Here is a 16,228-nt window from a genome sequence, read left to right on the forward strand (position 1 = left end):
TAAGGGCCCTTGTAGTTCAATCTGCCCTCTGTTTTACAGAGGGGAAACTGAGGCCTAGGGATGTCCCCAAAAGTTCCCAGGAGATTACTAAAGGTTAGAAGAGATCCCAAACATCAAGGTACACAGAACCTGTGAGATGCTGGGATGTTCTTTACTGTACTGTCCCCAGTTGAAGATCCCAGCTCCACACCCAGAGGCTACACAGACCACACATGCCAGTGGGGACCATCTGAGCCAGCCAAATCCACAGTCCAGACACCTGTCAGTAACCATGTCCCGCCCACTTTGCCTCATAGGACTCTCTTAAATCTATCCGTGCTTTCCCCATCTGTCAGGCCCAGACCTCTTTCCTGCTCTTCTGACCTGTTAACTTCCCTCCCTTCCACCCTGCACATAGCACAAACCCGCCCATCTCTACACTGCCCACAACCTTGCCATGGTTCCCTCAATGCCCTTGGAAGAAAGCCCATCCCCTGTCCATAACCTTCAAAGCCCTACTGACGCCCCTAGCCCCATACCTCACAGCAAATATGCACTTACCAAGTCACATGCCATTTGTTGAAGAATGTGTCCCCTCTCCTGCTCCCTGGCCCTTGTATGTGCCATTCGCTCTGCCTAAAATGCACTCCTATCCATGTCTAGCTGGCTCCTTCTCCTCCAGGAAGCCCTCCCTGGCTGAGGCAGGCATCACCCTCTGGACTCCCCGATACCAGCCCTGCCCAGTCGCTGCCTGAGGACACATCTGCCTCCTCCATTGGAATGTGAGCTCTATGAGGGCAGAGTTGGGGCTGTCTTGATTACCACTGTGTCCCCAGCACAGAGGATGCTCTCAGTAATTGACCAAGCCTCTTCCCTGAAGTTCCCTGAACTTCCATGGCTCCCCAGTGCCATGGGGAGAAAGTCCAGCTTATTCATTTTGGCCCCAAAGGCACTGTGTGAATAAGCTCCGCCCTTCTGTACTGCACAGCCTTCAACCACTATAATCTGTCCAGCTCCCATGCCTTTTCTCCTGCTCGTGACACTTGACCTTCCTTTGAGGAACCCCTACTAACTGCAGCTCTAAGTATGAGTCTGGCCACTCCAGAGTCACAGTGATTGGTTTAAAGAAAATCACATGGCCCATTTGGGCCAATGAGAGTCTGCCCTGGGACTTTTGCTGGGAAACTGACAATGAGGATCTTTCTGCTGCAGAAAGCTGGAGGGATAGAAACTTCTAACTGCTGAAGTCATCTGTGCCATCAGGAAAGGTGCACTTACTTGATACAAACTACTAGAATTCAACTTACACTGAAAAATAGATGCAATGGTCTGATGCCTGGATCAAACCTACCTGAAGTCAGGTGCCCCTGTACTATTGAGTAACCTAAGCCAACAAATACCTTTTTGCTTAAGCAGTATAGATGGATTATTAGTCCTAATACAGCATTTCTCTTGTTAATTCTCCATCCATGCCCAACACAGTAGCCACACTGAAATTACCCAGTTCTCTGAAGATATACCACATACTCCCACTTCTGGGCTTTTGCCCAGGGCAAACTCAATGCCTAGCCAACTCCTACTCATCCTTCAACACTCCACTCAAGCATTAATTCCTCTAGAGCATCTTCCCCAGTGACCCCACCCTGCCAGCTTTCTCTTCTGGACTCCCCTGTCCAGTGTCTGTGTCAGAATCCATGTCTCCCACAGACAGGGCTTTGTGTCTCTGTGTCCAGCACTGGACCTGGCATGGAGTAGGCACGGGTCAATGATTGTTTATTGAATAAATTTACTACTGGAGTAAGAAGTGGCTTAGAGTCCAGTGTAACATGGTGGCTGGGAGTGTGAGTGGATGAATGGGGGGCCCGATGTAGGAACTGGGGCCTCGGGGATGAGGCCGAGTTCCATCCTGCCTTCTTCCACCACCATCCTTACCTTCCCACCCCCACTGCTCCCATTCTGCAGATGAGAAAACCGAGGCTCTGAAAGGAAAAACCACTGCCTGGATTTCCAGGCCTCTTCCTCAACTCATTTGCAGGTGAGGGCAGGGAAGGAAAATTCTAGGGTCAGCACTGGGGTGCGGGGGGGGGACTCTCCTAAATTTATTGGGCAACAGGCTGCAGGTGAGGGGGCTGACAGGAGGAGGGTCGGGGTGTAATAACTTAAAAACCGTAGGTGACAGCGGCAGCTCCTCAAGAGACCTTTGCAGAGGGGAGGGTGTGGGGTATTTACAAGGATTTGTACAAAGTGCCCCGCGCCAGCCTGGGGCAGGAAGTGGGGGTTTGAGCGGGAGGGGAGGGGAGGGGAAGGAATCTGCCTCTCTGACCCCCACTCCCAGTCCCCCAGATTCTCCAGTCTTTAGGCTCAGCAGCTCTCCCTGCCCTTGCCCAAGGCCTAATTTTGAGCTGTTGGGAGGAATGGAAGATTTCCTCAGTTTCCCTCCCTGCCCCTGCCCTGTCCCCAAAGTCTCCTCAGGTGCCCTCTTGGTAGGACGAGGAAGGACAGGAATGGCTGGAGGCTCCAGGAAGGTGCCAGCTCCCCCCGCTGAGCCCCCTCATCCTTCTTCTGTGCTGAGCGGCCCCAGAGAACAGCAGAGGGGACAATCTTTGCCCCCAAATCTAATTCAGGGAAACTGAGGTGATGATAAAGGGAGAATTCCCCTCCCTGGCCCCTTCCCCTCCTTTAGAAGTGAAGGGGACAAGGGAGAGGAAGAGGAAGGGCCCTGGGGCCGTGGTGGCTCAGAGCTCGAGGTCGTTGGAGATGCGGGTGACGAGGGTGCGGAAGGCCAGGGCGGTGCCCGCCACACGGCGGAAGAGAACTCCCCGCAAGCCTGGCCGGGGCAGCTGGCAGACCTCCACTTCGAAGTGGGACAGGGGCTCGGGCCCGCCCGCACCCCCGTGCAGGCAGGCCAGCAGGAACGGCTGTGGCTGGCGGCAGCGGCAGCGGGCGGCTGCTGTGGCCTGGCGCAGAGCTGCCATCAGGGCCTCGGGAGGGCGCGAGCTGGTCAGCTTCACACTCCAGGGGAATCGGAGCAGCCGGGGGGCGGTTTCCGTTTGATCCCAAGGTAGATGGCAACTGAGGCGAGAAGATATCAGGGGTCAGAGATGGGAGTGAAGAGGAATGTGGTGGAGGGCTGAAGGGATACCTCTTCCCAATTTGGGACAGATTCCTAGCCATCCCCTCAAAAAACTTCTTCCCCTGCTATGCCAGTGACAGTTTCAACTGGAACAGAGCTGCCCCCCAGCTAGAGACCACACTTTCCAGCCTCCCTTGCAGCCAGGTGTGACCCTGTCTCTAAATTCTGGGACATAAGCAGAAGTGGTGTGTGCCATCCACATCAGTTCCTTCAGAGAACCTGCATGCTCCAGGCTCTCCTGTCCCGCATCTCCCAGGAGCTGGACTTAGCAGTGGCATAGGCCAGCCTCGACTGTGAAGTTGACATGAGGGCTCCAGGGAATGGGGATGGAAAAACCTGGGGACGTGAATGATTGCACAGATCAGGGTGGCCCTACCAGCCTGGCTTGGCCACATGGTTTGAACAAGAAATTTCTGTATTTTTGTTTTTGTTTTTTTTTTTTGAGAGGGAGTTTTGCTCTTGTTACCCAGACTGGAGTGCAATGGCATGATCTCGGCTCACCACAACCTCTGCCTCCTGGGTTCAAGCGATTCTCCTGCCTCAGCCTCCCCAGTAGTTGGGATTACAGGCATGTGCCACCACGCCTGGCCCTGGCTAATTTTTGTATTTTTAGTAGAGATGCGGTTTCTCCATGTTGGTCAGGCTGGTCTCGAACTCTCGACCTCAGGTGATCCACCAGTCTTGGCCTCCCAAAGTGCTGGGATTACAGGCGTGAGCCACCGTGCCCGAGCCACAGTGCCCAGCCACTTTTTAGGTTTTTTTTTGAGACAGGGTCTTGCAGTGCAGTGGTGCAATCACAGCTCACTGCAGCCTTGACCTCCTCGGCTCAAGTGATCCTGCTGCCTTGGCCTCCTGAGTTGTTGGAATTACAGGCATGAGCCACTTGTGTTCGGCCTCTGGGGGCTTTTTGTCACATGTCTTAGGATGGGAGCACTGTTGGCATTGACTAGGTTGGGGATGGGTTAAGTCAGGGATGATAAACATTCTCCAACGTGCAAAAGGGCCCTGCACAACAAAGAAATGTCCCGCCTGAAGTACAAGAGTGCTGCACTGGATGAGCAGCCCAGGGCTAGCCCCCCTTGTTTCCATGTGGCCACCCCTCAGCTTGGGTGAGCACGAGCCTCAGCTCTGCCAATGAGAGCATTCTACTTCCGACCTCTGTGCTTGGATCTAGGGTGACCGCATGACCACGTCTGACCAACCAGAGTACTTCTCCTCTCTGGCTGCAGACATTGGCTTAGGAATGAGCATGTGACCTAGTCCCAGCCAGTAAGAGTCAGACCTAGCAGTTTGTTGCAGCTGCTGGCAAGGCTCGGGTTTCCACCTGGGTCTCTAAACCGGGAACTCAGACTAAACCAGGGCTTGGCAATCTTCGGTGCTGTCTGCTTTTGTAAATCAAGTTTCATTGGAACACAGCCATATCCATTTGTTTTGTGTTGAATATGACTGCTTTTGCACTACAGTGGCACAACTGAACAGGCGTGACAGGGGGTGCCTGGCCCTCAAAGCCTAAAATCTTCATGATCTGGGTCTGTACAGATAATGTTTGCCTCCTGCTGGCCCTGAGGTGCCGGCAAACATTGTGCCATGACTGGATGAGAAGCAAAAGGAGGTGGGGGCATTTACCAGAAGTTGAGTTGTAGATGGGATCAGGCTTTTTTTTTTTTTCTCTTTTTTTAGACGGAGTTTTGCTCTTGCTGCCCAGGCTGAAGCGTGATGGCACGATCCCGGCTCACCGCAACCTCTGCCTCCCGGGTTCAAGTGATTCTCCTACCTCAGCCTCCCGAGTAGTTGGGATTACAGGCATGGGCCACCACGCCCGGTTAATTTTTATACTTTTAGTAAAGACGGGGTTTTTCCATGTTAGGTTGGTCTTGAACTCCCGACCTCAGGTGATCTGCCTGCCTCGGCCTCCCAAAGTGCTGGGATTACAGCCGTGAGCCACGGCGCCCGGTCGGAGGCTGAAGTTTAAGATGGTCAAGAGAAGGTGCTTGTGATGGGGTGGGAATGAGAGGAGCTGGCAGAGAAGGCGGGGACCATAGGGCATTTCAGGAAGTTGGCCTTGCAGGATGAGACTGGGGCCCCATCTAATTCCCTGGGGTAAGTGTCAGGAGGTGGGAGGCAGGAGAGGGGAAGGGCTGGTGTGGCAGTCGGGGGTAGGCCTAAGCACTCACCTTGTGACCTCAGGTCCCCCGATTCTCTCAGGTTCGTCTGCGACCCTAGGGGAGGGGAGGGGGACAGAGTGTCTAATCTGGACATAGGGAACCCACCTCCCCCAACCCACTGCCTCTGGGATTCTGAGCAGCCCCTGCCTCAACCCCAGTCCCTCCAGGCTGGCTGGCGAGGGCCCGGAGTCAGGATTTGATCTCCCTGTCCATCCCCATAATGGGGCTCATTCTGAAATGGGTTAGTGCAGGTCACAGGAAAGATACTGAAGAATGTGGAAGATGAAAGGGAGGGGAGTGGGCAGAGACACACCCTTATATAGAAAAGTGGCCAGAAAGAGACGCGCACACACACACTCACATATACAATCATGCTTTGCTCAAACAACACCTTTGTGAGACCTGCCCTTTTTTCTTTTTTTGAGACAGAGTCTTACTCTGACATGCAGGAGTGGCGTGATCTCGGCTGGCTGCAGCCTCAATCTCCCGGGTTCAAGCAATCTTCCTGCCTTGGCCCCTGAAGTAGCTGGGACTATAGGTGCGTGCCACAAATTTTTTTTTTTTTTTTTTTGGTAGAGATGGGGCTTTGCCACATTGCCCAGGCTGGTCTCAAACTCCTGGACTCAAGCGATCCGTCCAAAGTGCTGGGATTACTGGCCTGAGCCACCTCATCCAAAGGCCTGCCCATTTAATGCTGCACCCCTCCCTTCCCCACACCTCTCATTCTCCTAACTGTTCTATTTTTTTTTTTTTTTTTCCAGAGACAGGGTCTTCCTCTGTTGCCAAGACTGATGATCATAGCTCACAGTAGCCTCGACCTCCTGGGTTCAAGTGATCCTCCTGCCTCCCAAGTCCATGGGACTACAGATGTAGTCGCCATGCCCGGCCAATTATTTATTTTTTGTAGAGATAGGACCTTGCTATGTTGTCCAGGCTGGTCTTGAACTCCTGGGCTCAAGTGATCCACTCGCCTCAGCCTCCCAAAGTGCTGTGATTCCAGGCATGAGCCACCAAATGTGGCTTCTATTCTATTTTTCTTCTTCGTTACTTCACACTACCTAGATGTCTATATAATAAGTATATTTTACTGATTTCTTTTTTTGTCTAGATCCCTTGATAGAATGTTGGCTCTGCCAGGGCAGAAGTTTTATACCTTTTGCTCACCCTCTACTACAGGGCCTAGGACAGTGCCAGGCACACAGTAGGGACTCAATGAATAATAGCAATTAATAACTAATACACATGTAAAGCACTTTCCAAGGCAAGGTTCTAAGCTCAGTCCATATATCACTTCATTTAGTTCTTTTTTTTTTTTTTTTTTTTTTTTCTTTTTTTTTTTTTTTGAGGCCGGTCTGGCTCTGTGTGGGCTGCAGTGCGGTGGCAGATCTCAGCTCACTGCAAGCTCCGCCTCCGGGTTTATGCCATTCTCACCTCCAGCCTCGGTAGCTGGGACTACAGGCACCCGCCACCTGCCTGGCCCTGGTTTTTGTATTTTTTAGTAGAGACAGGGTTTCACCGTGTTAGCCAGGATGGTCTCGATCTCCTGACCTCGTGATCCGCCCGTCTCGGCCTCCCAAAGTGCTGGGATTACAGGCTTGAGCCACCGCGCCCGGCCCATTTAGTTCTTACAATAACCCTAGGAGACAGGTACTGTTATTACTATACCCATTTTACAGAAGAGGAAAGTGAGGCCCAGAGACCTTGACTAACTGCCATTTGAACCCCCGAGTCTAGCTCCAGAGGCTATGCTTCTGTGAGTAAATGAACAACCAGACCCCACGTACTGACCCTGTACTCCACTCACATCCACAGAGCCCCCTCCCCAATGCCCACACACACAGGTGAGACATGCAGACAGGGAGGCAGGGCCAGCGAGAACAGGGCATGGACGGGACTTACTGATCTTGGATCCCTGGGGCAGAGAGGCGCCCGAAACACAGCGGTTAGAGTTCTGCCGTTTAGAGGGATCGAGGGTAACCCTGCAGTGTGAGGAGGGCGGTGAGGGACGACAGGGGAGGAGGAAAGGAGGAGGAGGAGGAGGAGGAAATGTTCGGGTACAGGAGACAGAGCAGAGTAGAAGACAGGTTAGGTCCCACCAGCCCCCCCACCCTGCTCCACCCCGCTTCTGCCATCCCTGCGGAGCTCACCTTCGGGTCAGTTTGGAGGTCAGCTTGGTGAAGAGGTTGGTGGTGGGGCGGGGCCGCCCGGCGGGCAGGGGTGCAGCCTCATGGGCCAGCGTGGGAGAGGCAGGGGGCCCATTCTGCACACCCCCACCACCCCCACCCCCTGCCCGCCGGTCCCGGACCTGGCCACCGTGGAAGGTGCTGCGGATGGTGGAGCCGCGTGCCAGGCGGCTCCGCTCCCCTGATGGGGGTGCCAGGCTGTGACTGGAGGGGGAGGCAGGGGGCACCCGTGGGGTGCCTGAGCTGTGGGCAGAGAGAGACAAGTCAGGGTCGGGGACTGAGGCAAGCCAGGACCCCAGTCCCTCTGATTCTTCATAATCCTGTCCTGAGACCAGGGACTGCAACCAGCCTGGAACTCAGAGACAGGGCTGCAATGTACAGTTGTGCAGGCTGTGTACTATACAATCCTAGCATTATTTTACTAACTCTCCTCTCCTATTACCCCTCCTTCAAACTGTCCCTTCTTCAAACTCTACCCACTCCAAACCATCTCCTATCACAACTCTCCTCTCTCCAAACGCAGCAACTGAATAGATGCACAGAAATTTTTGGGTGACTTCCTTGCTATTTGCCGAAACCTCAGGAACCAAATCAACTTGGCAAACACTTTGCTATCTGAACTCCCATCATCTAAAATCAGGAAAGGGAAAGATGTAAAGGTCAAGGATACCTGTATTCACTATGATAATTTGAGCAGTGGGGGTCCCACTGTCCCAGGACCCTCCTCCAGCCCCTTGGACCCTCCTAGTCGACAACAGGGGCCAGACCTCCATCTTCTGAGTTCAATTCTCCTGCCTCACCCTCCCGAGTAGCTGGGATTACAAGTGTGTGCCACCATGCCTGGCTAATTTTTTTTTTTTTTTTTTTTTTTTTTTTTGAGACAGAGTCTTAACTCTGTCACCTAGGCTGAAGGGCCATTGGGCGATCTTGGCTACTGCAACCTCCGCCTCCAGGGTTCAAATGATTGTCCTGCCTCAGCCTCCTGAGTAGCTGGGACTATAGACATGCAGCACCACACCTGGGTAATTTTTGTATTTTCAGTATAGATGGGGTTTCACCATGTTAGCCAGGCTGGTCTCAAACTCCTGACCTCAGGTGATCCACCTGCCTTGGCCTCCCAAAGTGTTGGGATTCTAGGCGTGAGCCACTACGCCCAGCCCAGACCTCCAATTTCTATCCTCCCAGGGACTTCAGGCCCAGCCTGGATCTCAGAGAAGAATCCTGATTGTGGCAGAGGCTGTTACTTCTCCCTTAGAATCCATCCTCCCTGTTTTGCTCTTGGTAACCAAACCCCTAAGAGTATGAGCACTGCACACGGCCACCCAGCCAGAGTCTACATTTCCCAGACTCCCTTGCAGTTAGGGATGGTCATGTGACCATGCTCCAGCCAATGGGATATAAGCAGAAGTGCTCTGTGCGATCTCCGGGTCACGCCTTTAAAGAGAGTTGCTGTTTGTCCCCTACTCTTTCCCCACTTCTTGCTGATTAGGAAATGATGGCAGCTGGTGCAGCGGCCTCAGACCCAGAGCTGGAAACTCATGTTGGGGCTGGAAGAACTTACCTGGGTCCTTGGAAGACCCTCTGGACTAAACCTCCTTTTTATTTAAATTACTCTACCCTGGTTTCTCTTTGTTTTTGTTACAGCAGCTGAGTCTATAATTTTTATTTTTTGTTTTTAAATTTTAAATTTTTAATTTTTTTTTGTCTGAGTCTGTAATTTAACTGTTCTACTATCTCTTGAGCAGAACTGGAAGGCCATATATTATGGTGATTACAAATAGATTCTGGAGTCAGTCTGGAATCTGCTTCTTGACTTACCAGCTGTGTGGCCTTTGACAAGTTACTTAACCTCCCTATGCCTTATGTCCTCAGCTGTAAAATGGAGATATTAGGATCTACCTCACAGAGTTGTTAGGGGCATTGAGCCAGGCGATAGACATGGCATGTGGCTGCTGCTTCAGAATGTTCACTACTATTATTTTTATTTGATAACCACCAAGAAAAAGCACTCTCAGTCACTGAATGAAGGCCTCCTAAGCATCAGACCCAGTGCCAGGTACAGGACACACCTGATCTCTACTGGATCTCTATAATGGGGCCTGGAAGTAGACAGCATCAGCCCGTTTTTTTTTTTTTTTTTTTTTTTTTTTGAGATGGAGTCTTGCTCTGTCACCCAGATTGGAGTGCAGTGGACTAGGCTCACTGCAAGCTCCACTTCCCGGGTTCATGCCATTCTCCTGCCTCAGCCTCCTGAGTAGCTGGGACTACAGGCACCCACCACCACGTCTGGCTAATTTTTTGTATTTTTAGTAGAGACGGGGTTTCACCATGTTAGCCAGGATGGTCTCGATCTCCTGACCTCGTGATCTGCCTATCTCGGCCTCCCAAAGTGTTGGGATTACAGGCGTAAAAAGACCATACCTGGCCTTTTTTTCTTTTTTGAGACAGAGTCTCGCTGTGTGGCCCAGGCTGGAGTGCAGTGGCATAATCCCAGCTCACTGCAACCTCTGCCTCCTGGGTTCAAGCGATTCTCCTGCCTTACTCAGCCTTCTGAGTAGCTGGGATTACATGCGCATGATACCATTCCTGGCTAATTTTTGTATTTTTAGTAGAGACAGGGTTTCACCATGTTGGCCAGGTTGGTCTCGAACTCCTGACTTCAGGTGATCTGCCCACCTCGGCCTCCCAAAGTGCTGGGATTACAGGCGTAAGCCACCGTGCCCAGACAGCATCAAGCCCATTTTATGGAGGAGGAAACAGAGGCTCAGAGATTTACCCAGTCATTCAGCTAGCAGTGCGAGCACAGAGGTAAGATTTGAACTCAGAACTGAGTATTCACAGAATCGTGACTGTTAACTACCTCATTCCCCTGCCCACACCCAATGGGAAGATCTGCATCCACTAATCAGGTGCATCCCAGAGTGTGCCCTGGTGTTGGCCATCAACCTGCCCTACTGTCCCGGTGGGTGGCAGTGTCCTCGTTGTGAAGCCGGCCCCACTCTCACTGGCCTTGACCTGTGATGTGAACCAATCCCTTCCCTCTCTCTGCTCCAGCCAGTCTGAACTGGTTTCTCTCCCTTGCCAGCTGGAAGAGACCTCACAGACTCAGGCCAACAAGCTGGAAAACCAGCCAACCAGATGATGCTGAAGCTGTGACATTCTGGGGCTTCTCTCGCCTTCTAAAAATGGATCATTCAAAAAATCAATTCAGGTTCCCAAGGCTTGTAGGCGGAGAACAGGGCCAACTGCTTTCCTGGTGCTGAAGACTAATTAATTAAGTGGGGAGGATTTTCAGGGGGGTACATGGCAAGGGCACATGGCCAAGGGCAGGGCAGATACACTCCCTCTCTGGGCCCCGGTCCCCATGGCACCAGCCTCCAACGCCTACCATCTCAGATCAAGGGAGGTCCTATTCACCTACCCCCTACTTCCCACCCCTCATCCTGTTGCTGCCCCCTCCGTACCTGTTTTCTTTCCCATTTGGCAACAGTGACGGGCGCTCAGCCCCTGGGCGTTCTGTGCAAACGTAGGTGTTTCTGCGGGTCATCATGCTGGGAGGGAGGTTGTTCTGCAGGAGACACAGCCAGGAAGGGAGTGAGGGGGTGAAGACATGCCCCTGAGCTCCACCCTCTTCCCTTCTCTGCCCTCCCCATCGACGAATGAGTCAGGGGCTCGTGTGGGAAGCCAGGGTGAGTAGGAGATGGTCAAAGGTCTCAAAGACGTGAAAGGCTCATGAGAATCCCAACCACGTAGGCTGAGTCAAGGGAAACCCCTGGAGCCCGGAGAAGAGGGCGACACTGAGGGAAAACGAGGCAGGGAAGGTTTCCAGGGGGCATCCTTGTCCATCACTCTTCTCCCAGCAATACCCACCTTCTCAAGGTCCGGCCCAGCCACACCAAACGTTTGCTAACGTACTTATTCATGCCACATTCTGTCACTCTGCCTAGCCTTTGCACTGGCTGTCTCACCTGTTAGAACATTCCTCCTACCTTTTCCCCTGACTCACTCCTACATATCTTTCAGGTGTCAGTTCATAATCTACCACCACCCCCGGCCCCAGGCTGAGTCACGTGCCTCCTTTGGGTTCCCACAGGTCCCTGGGCTCCCCACTGCAGCTTCAATCACTGTGCTATCAATGTCTGTTCTCATATATGTCCCCATCCCATACTGGGCTGTGAGCTCTGGGAACATAGGGAATATCAGGATTATGCTGCCTCATAAACATGTTGGGCAGAGAGCTCTCTTTTTCTATTCTCTGGAAGTTTGTGTAAGGTTAGTGTTATTTCTTCTTTAAGTGTTTGGAAGAATTCTACTGGTGGGAGTCATCAGAGCTGGAAATTTTCTTTATGGGGAAGGTTTTCAGTTACGAATTCAATTTCTTTAACAAGAATATAAGACTGTTCAGGTTTTCTATTTCTTCTTGTGTCAGTTTTGATATAGTGTGTTTTTAAAGTAATGTGTCCATTTCATCTAAGCTGTTACATTTTTTGGCATAAAGTAGTTCCTAGTATCATCTTACTATCTGTCAATGTTAGAACAAAGTTCCCCTTTTCATTTTGGATACTGGTAATTCATGTTTGCTGTCTTTTTTCCTTAATTGATTTTTACCAGGGATCCATTGGATTTTATTTATTTATTTATTTAGGACAGAGTTTCACTCTTTTTGCCCAGGCTGGAGTGCAATGGCATGATCTCGGCTCACTGCAACATCCACCTCCCAGGTTCAAGTGATTCTCCTGCCTTAGCCTCCCAAGTAGCTGGGATTACAGGCGTGCACCACCACGACCAGCTAATTTTTTGTATTTTTGGAAGACACAGGGTTTCACCATGCTGGCCAGGCTGGTCTCAAACTCCTGACCTCAAGTAATCCACCCGCCTCAGCCTCTCAAAGTGCTGGGATTACAGGTATGAGCCACTGTGCCCAGACTGATTTTATTAATCTTTTCAAAAAACCAACTTTAGGTTTTGTTGCTTTATTGTACCTCTTCCTTCTCCTTCACTGATTTATTCTCTTTAATGCCTCCTCCCTTCTTTTTTTGAGATGGGGTCTTGTTCTGATGCCTAGGCTGGAGTGCAGTGGTGTGATCATGGCTCACTGCAGCCTCCCAAGTAGCTAGAACCTCAGGCATGTGTCTCAACACTTAGCTAATTTTTATTTTTGGCAGAGACAGGGTCTGTGTTGCCCAGGCTGGTCTTCAACTCCTGGGTTCAAGCAATCCTCCTGCCTCAGCCTCCCGAAGTGCTGGGATTATAGGCGTGAGCCACCACTTCTGGTCCCTTCTACTTTCTTTGAGGTTTATTTGTTTTTCTTTTTTTTTTTTTTACCTTCTTAAGGTGTGGTTTTCATTTAGCAATAACAATAGCTCTCATTCACTGAGTGCTTACTGTGCCAGTATGTGAAGTACCTTACGTTTGAGATCTTACAAGATCCTCACAATGACCCAGGTTCTCTAATGAGCCCATTTCACAGAGTGAGATACTAAAGCTCAGAGAGATGAAGTTACTTGCCAAAGGTCACACGGCTCATTAATGTAATTCAAACTCTACGTGGCTTCAGAATCTTGGCCACTTTCTCAAACTGCCTCCACACTTTTTCTCTTTTTTAAGAGATAGGATCTCACCATGTTGCCCAGGCTGGTCTCAAATTCCTGGCCTCAAGCAATCCTCCCACTTCAGCCTCCCAATAGCTGGGACTACATGTGTGTGCCACCATGTCCAGCTGCCTCCACTCTCCTGTTCCTATATTGAGGATATTTTCATACTATGCTGTTCTTGGGAACTCAGATGCAGGAAAGCCAAGTACTACATTTCCCAGAGTCCTTTGCAGCTCAGGTTCTGCATACAAGTTGGGTTCTGCCAATCTTTGCATTCATGAAGATTTGGAAGGTGTAAATGGGGCAGCAGCTGCTGTCCTGCCTACTTTGACTTCAGCTCACACAGGCAAGGCTATGAGATGAAGGTCTTTGCTTCAGCAGGGCCCCATTGCCCATTGTCCAGCCCTCTGGGCATCAATAAGCTCTTTTGACTGATGGAGGATGAGGTTTTTGAGTCTTGGGTTACATGTCAATGTGCTTTTTTTTTTTTTTTGAGACGGAGTCTCACTCTGTCCCCCGGCTGCAGTGCAGTGGCACGATCTCAGCTCACTGCAAGCTCGGCCTCCTGGGATCACGCCATTCTCCTGCCTCAGCCTCCTGAGTAGCTGGGACTACAGGCGCCCGCCACTGTGCCAGGCTAATTTTTTGTATTTTTAGTAGAGACGGGGTTTCACTGTGGTCTTGATTGATCTCCTGACCTTGTGATCTGCCTGCCTCGGCCTCCCAAAGTGCTGGGATTACAGGCTTGAGCCACCGCGCCCGGCCTTTTTTTTTTTTTTTTTTTAAGACGGAGTCTCGCCCTATCACCCAGGTTGAAGTGTAGTGGCGCAATCTCAGCTCACTGTAACCTCCGCCTCCTAGGTTCAGGCAATTCTCCTGCCTCAGCCTCCCAAGTAGCTGAGATTACAGGTGTGCACCACGCCAGGCTAATTTTTGTATTTTTAGTACAGACGGGATTTTGCCACGTTGGCCAGGCTGGTCTTGAACTCCTGACCTCAAGTGATCCACTGCCTCGGCCCCTCAAAGTGTTGGGCTTACAGGCATAAGCCACCGTGCCCGGCCTAACAGTGCACTCTTGAATTTACCAGTGCTGGGGCAGCCTCAGAAGCAGCAGCTTCCTTGGTGGGTCAGTTCTGCGGTGTGGTTGGGACTGTTGTTCCTGCAAATCCCGCCCACTGTCCGCCCCGCCCACTGTCCGCTCCTCCAGTCCTTCCTACAATTTTTTCTTTTTTCTTTAACCACACTCCCATCTCATCCTCTCCTTCTCTGGCCCTGCGGCTCCCACCCATTCTCTGGGCTGTGGATCACTCTCTGACACATGGGCCTCAGAGGCTGCCATGTGGAGCTCCAGGTCTCGGGGCTGGGGAGGAGCCAAGGGGCGTGAATTTGTACTGATCTGGAATACTCAGGACACACAGGCATCCCCGCCTCCCTCCTGTACCACCTGCCTGAAGTTGAGTTGATGCCCTCAAGATCTGTTTCCCTAAGGCCCTTCTGGTATAAGGTGGCCAGTGAGCTGTCCTCAGGGGCACCCTCTCCTGCCCCATCCCCACAGGGTCCCCTCACAACATTCCACTCCCCTCCCTGTACTGACCCCGGGCTCTGCACAGCCCTGGAGTTCAGGGCCCTCAACACGGACTAGCAGTCCTCACAGGTGGCGGCAGGGTCACAGCTGGTCAAACCAAACACAGCCGGTCACTGCCAGTCGCTGCTGGCTACCACTGGTCATGGCCCGACACTGCTGGTCAAAGCCTGTCACAGCAAGTTAAGGCTGGTCATGGTCAGACACCAACAGTCAGGGACAGTTAAAGCTGGTCATGAGTGTTAATGGCCAGACACCACTGGTCACAGCCAGATACCATTGGCCAAGGGTGGTCACGGCCAGTCAAGGCTGGTCAAAGCCGGTCACAGCCAGTTCCTGCTGGTTAATATTGGTCATGGCTGGCCACTGCCAGTAAAGGCTGGTTAAAGCTGGCCACAGCTGGCTGCCACTGGTAACAGGCGGACACTTGCAGTAAAAGCTTCAGTAGGGCCCTGGCAGGCATTGCCAGTGAAGGCCAGTCACAATCGGTCAAAGCCAGTCAAGGCTGGTAAACGCTGGTAACAGCCAGACACCACCAGCCACCACGGCTGGGTTCCTCCTGATGGTCGGGACCTCCGCAGAAACGCCCCTACCCTGCAAACAGCCGTGCAGTGAGACCTTGGTTTGCCTTGGGTGTTTAGAACCAAAATAAAATGGAAGTACCCAGGGGCACCAAGAGCACTAAGAAGAAATTTAAAAGATGAATGTTCTCAAGTATGTACAAGAAAAATTAGTATTTAAAAACTTATTTTTTTGTTTGTTTGTTTGAGACAAGGTCTCCTCTGTCGCCCAGGCTGGAGTGCAGTGACGCGATTTTGGCTCACTGCAACCTTCGCCTCCTGGACACAAGTGATCCTCCTGCCTCAGCCTCCCAAGTAGCTGGGACTACCGGCACGTGCCACCACCACACCGGACTAATTTTTGTATTTTTTGTAGAGAAGAAGTGTCACCATTTTGCACAGGTTGGTCTCGAACTCCTGAGCTCAAGCAATCCACCCACCTCAGCCTCTCAAAGTGCTGGGATTACAGGCATGAGCCACCACACCCGGTCAACTTATTTGTTAAAGAGCAAAATCTTACGGTAAAAATAAGATAACTATAAGTATTTTGTGTCTGTGTGGGTGGTAACCCATGCTTTTTTTTTTTTTTTTGAAAGAGTCTCACTCTGTCGCCAGGCTGGAGTATAATGGCATGATCTCGGCTCACTGTAAGCTCTGCCTCTGGGTTCATACCATTCTCCTGCCTCAGCCTCCCAAGTAGCTGGGACTACAGGCGCCCGACACCACGCCCGGCTAATTTTTTTTGTATTTTTAGTAGAGACGGGGTTTCACCGTGTTAACCAGGATGGTCTCGATCTCCTGACCTCGTGATCTGCCCACCTTGGCCTCCCAAAGTGCTGGGATTACAGGTGTAAGCCACCACGCTCAGCCAACCATGCCTTTTTTCTTTTTTTTTTTTTTTTGAGACGGAGTCTCGCTCTGTCGCCCAGGCTGGAGTGCATGCAGTAGCCGGATCTCAGCTCACTGCAAGCTCCGCCTCCCAGGTGCACACCATTCTCCTGCCTCAGCCTCCCGAGTAGCTGGGACTACAGG

General features: G+C 51.6%; 1 protein-coding gene across 2 annotated transcripts in view; it reads right to left on the bottom strand.

The window, feature by feature from the left end:
• Positions 1-1,735: 1,735 nt before the first annotated feature.
• Positions 1,736-16,228, bottom strand: part of MARK4 (microtubule affinity regulating kinase 4) — a 55,440-nt gene continuing 40,947 nt past the window's right edge. The window contains exons 14-18 of one of the 2 annotated variants that reach the window (XM_003915706.3): positions 10,925-11,028; positions 7,425-7,703; positions 7,177-7,256; positions 5,287-5,331; positions 1,736-3,051 (exon numbers count right to left, since the gene is read on the bottom strand). In XM_003915706.3, coding sequence (XP_003915755.1) covers positions 2,987-3,051; positions 5,287-5,331; positions 7,177-7,256; positions 7,425-7,703; positions 10,925-11,028 — 573 coding nt within the window. In that variant the 3' untranslated portion in view covers positions 1,736-2,986. The remainder of the gene's footprint in view (positions 3,052-5,286; positions 5,332-7,176; positions 7,257-7,424; positions 7,704-10,924; positions 11,029-16,228) is intronic. The other variant, XM_003915705.3, reaches the window with a different exon arrangement.

The sequence above is a fragment of the Papio anubis genome, chromosome 20, assembly GCF_008728515.1.
Source record: "Papio anubis isolate 15944 chromosome 20, Panubis1.0, whole genome shotgun sequence".
In the NCBI taxonomy this organism is placed as follows: Eukaryota; Metazoa; Chordata; class Mammalia; order Primates; family Cercopithecidae; genus Papio; species Papio anubis.